This window comes from Neodiprion pinetum, chromosome 4 (genome assembly GCF_021155775.2).
Source record: "Neodiprion pinetum isolate iyNeoPine1 chromosome 4, iyNeoPine1.2, whole genome shotgun sequence".
NCBI lineage: Eukaryota > Metazoa > Arthropoda > Insecta > Hymenoptera > Diprionidae > Neodiprion > Neodiprion pinetum.
The window spans coordinates 29848667-29851402 of NC_060235.2; the positions used below are offsets into that span (position 1 = coordinate 29848667).

Below are 2736 nucleotides of genomic sequence, written 5' to 3' on the forward strand. Positions count from 1 at the left end.
GTCCTACGTATCTCAAACGTAAAAAGGAGCTCAACAGTCCCATTCTATACGCCATCCTGAACAAAAACACTCCAATGCATTTTCCTTTGAAGCAGAAATAAAGAAATGGCATGAATTTTACGAGTTTACTATTGTGATATCGTAGAATATATGCCATTTCTTTATTTCTGCGGCAAATGAAAATAAGTTGGAGTATTTTTATTCAGAATTGCGTATGAAATACGACATGTACGCCAACGTCGAAATCGACCAGGGCGTCCCCTTAAGCACATCTGCATTTTTGCATCCATGAGATATCAGGCTTATAATTGAATCGATGGAATCCGAATTTCTTTCTTTTACAATTGCTAATTTTGTTAACTCTTCTTTTCCGTACAACGTCTGGAGTATACCTCGTAGACAAAACAGCAAAAACTGACCAGTAGCCCCGCAGCCCAAATGTAAAAAGCAAGTATCTCCGTCATCAAAGACAACTTCTTAACGGTTCTGATCTGCCCGTCGAACGGGACGGTCAACCCAGTCAACAAAGAGTTTATACTGATTTGATTCTCCCAGTACTGATGAAGGCCGGCTTCTCTAAAGGCTAGAGTGACCCAATCCAGCTTATCCAGGTAGGGTGAACCGTACGGTGTGAAGTACGTCGTGTACATTGGTACGAAGCACTGCTCAACCCCGTGATAGAGTGGAATTCCCTGCTGAGATAACAGCAACGGTCGCATGATGCCGTGTTTGACGGCCGTCAAGGAGCCCAAATAAAAATAGTCGGGATGAAGCTTCATGAATTTGTACCAGTCTGTATTTTGGTCTAGCAAAATCAACTTGATGGTTGGCGGCATATGGTCTTTGACGGTCTCGTAAAATTCTTCGTAACCGTATACCGTGTTCGTGAGTCTGATTACTTCATCCAAAGTGTTTACTTCTGGGTAGTAGGTCAGAATTGCTAATGCACTGTACAGTGCGCCTTGATAAGCGCTTATCACTAGCATCGAGAACAACGACCAAACGATAATCGGACCCTTATTTCCGAGCTGACGGTACCTTTTGGGATAGTATTGACCCAGAAATGTCGCCAACGTGCTCATAAACGCGTCAGCAGTGATGTTTCTCCGCTTATGAAGTACGCAAGTGTAGAGACCGTAGGCTCCGAGACTTATGCCGATGGCGAGCCAACTCATTTTTTGGTAAGGTCTGAACACGTTCGGCAACTTCAAACCACTCTTCGGGGCGATTACGTAGATGCCGTCAAAACCAAGCGGGTAAACTTGTTCAGTTCTTTCGAAAAATATAAAGTTCGCCAGCATTTCGTTGAACCACAATTCGTTGCTGAAGAAATTACGCTGTTTCCAACGCTCGAAACGATAGTTGAAGCCTGCATACAGAGGTACTTCTTCGTTGGATAGGTCGGGATATTTTGCGGTAGCGTTGACAGTTTGCAAAAACGCCTGGGCGTAAGCCCAGTCCACATCGACAAACACGAATTTACGTTCTTCCGGGATCCACTTTGGTACGTTCCTTCCTACAAATGGGACATACTTGGTACGGACTGGATGGCCCATCATGTCTCGAAGTTTGTCGTAAAATAAATTTGACGCGTTGACTTTTTCAAACGGGGCATTTCCCAGGTAGCGATTGTACGTGTAAACCTCATAACGGTTGTAGATTGAAACTCCAACGTTGAGAACTCTGTGGGTCCAGCACTCTTCGAAAAATATTTGCAATTCTTTTGCGCTTGGTTCAACAGCAGTCACGATCAGGTGTTTCGCTCTTGGGTTCCATGCGTACTGTAGCCGAAGCTTTTCAAAATGTCGGTGTAACTCGTCGAAATTACTTACCACAATTGTTACGAATTTATAAATTGTATCACTGCTATTGTGAGAATTTGCGAGATGGAATTCTGTCACTGCTACTAACGGCAGCTTCGTACCTTTCATCAGAATATCCAATATCCTGTTGCATCTTGGACACTCGCCGCTGACTAGAACGACGTTAGCTTTACTTTCAGAAAAAGCATTCTTCATAATTTTCAAAAGTAAATTCTCGTACTCGCGGAGATTTGCGTCTTCATGATTAATGAATTTTTTCTCCCAGTTAGCGGAAAATTGTGCCCCTTCACTCGGCGTGATAAAAACTCCAAAAATCACGAGAACACTGAACCAGCCCAGCATGGCAACTTGACAGAACGAAAGGCAAGTGAAAAATGGCTATTATCCATCAGGCGTTAGACTCAATAGTATGGACGATGCGAAGATAAGCATCAGCTATCCGTCAAGTGCAACCCTGATCGACCAACAAATTTCCCCGTTACGATTCCCATGAGAAATCGCGCTGTCCCGCTCTGGAGGCTCAATTTCTGCTAGCTATAAGAGATGCGTTTATACCCATAGTCGTTTCTCGCACGCGCTTATCATAAATTGTCGTACATTAAGCATGCACACTGTCCCACACTGGCGCACAAATTGTTACAGTTGCCTCATATTCATCGGAATAGTCACGTATGTACTTTACAAGCCGGATAAAGTTTTCACTCCCGATATACGGACGCGCAAAGCAACCGTACGTATATGTATAGCGATGAAATGATCAACAACAACACAAGTCCACAACAACTGTGTTTCCCATTTGCACTGCCAGATTTTTCATAAAGTACAAAGATAGCTGTGAAAGTTGCGAGACGGTGTGTAATTACATTCAGCCCTGTGCAAAAAATTGCGTAATTCGCGAAGTGACACCGCGTTT

The 2736-nt window shown here is 43.6% G+C and overlaps 1 protein-coding gene across 1 annotated transcript; it reads right to left on the minus strand.

Annotated features, from left to right (window-relative positions):
• Positions 1–356: 356 nt before the first annotated feature.
• Positions 357–2165, minus strand: LOC124217315 (uncharacterized). The gene has a single exon (XM_046622724.1). The coding sequence runs from the start codon at positions 2163–2165 to the stop codon at positions 357–359; it is 1809 nt and encodes a 602-aa protein (XP_046478680.1).
• Positions 2166–2736: the final 571 nt, after the last annotated feature.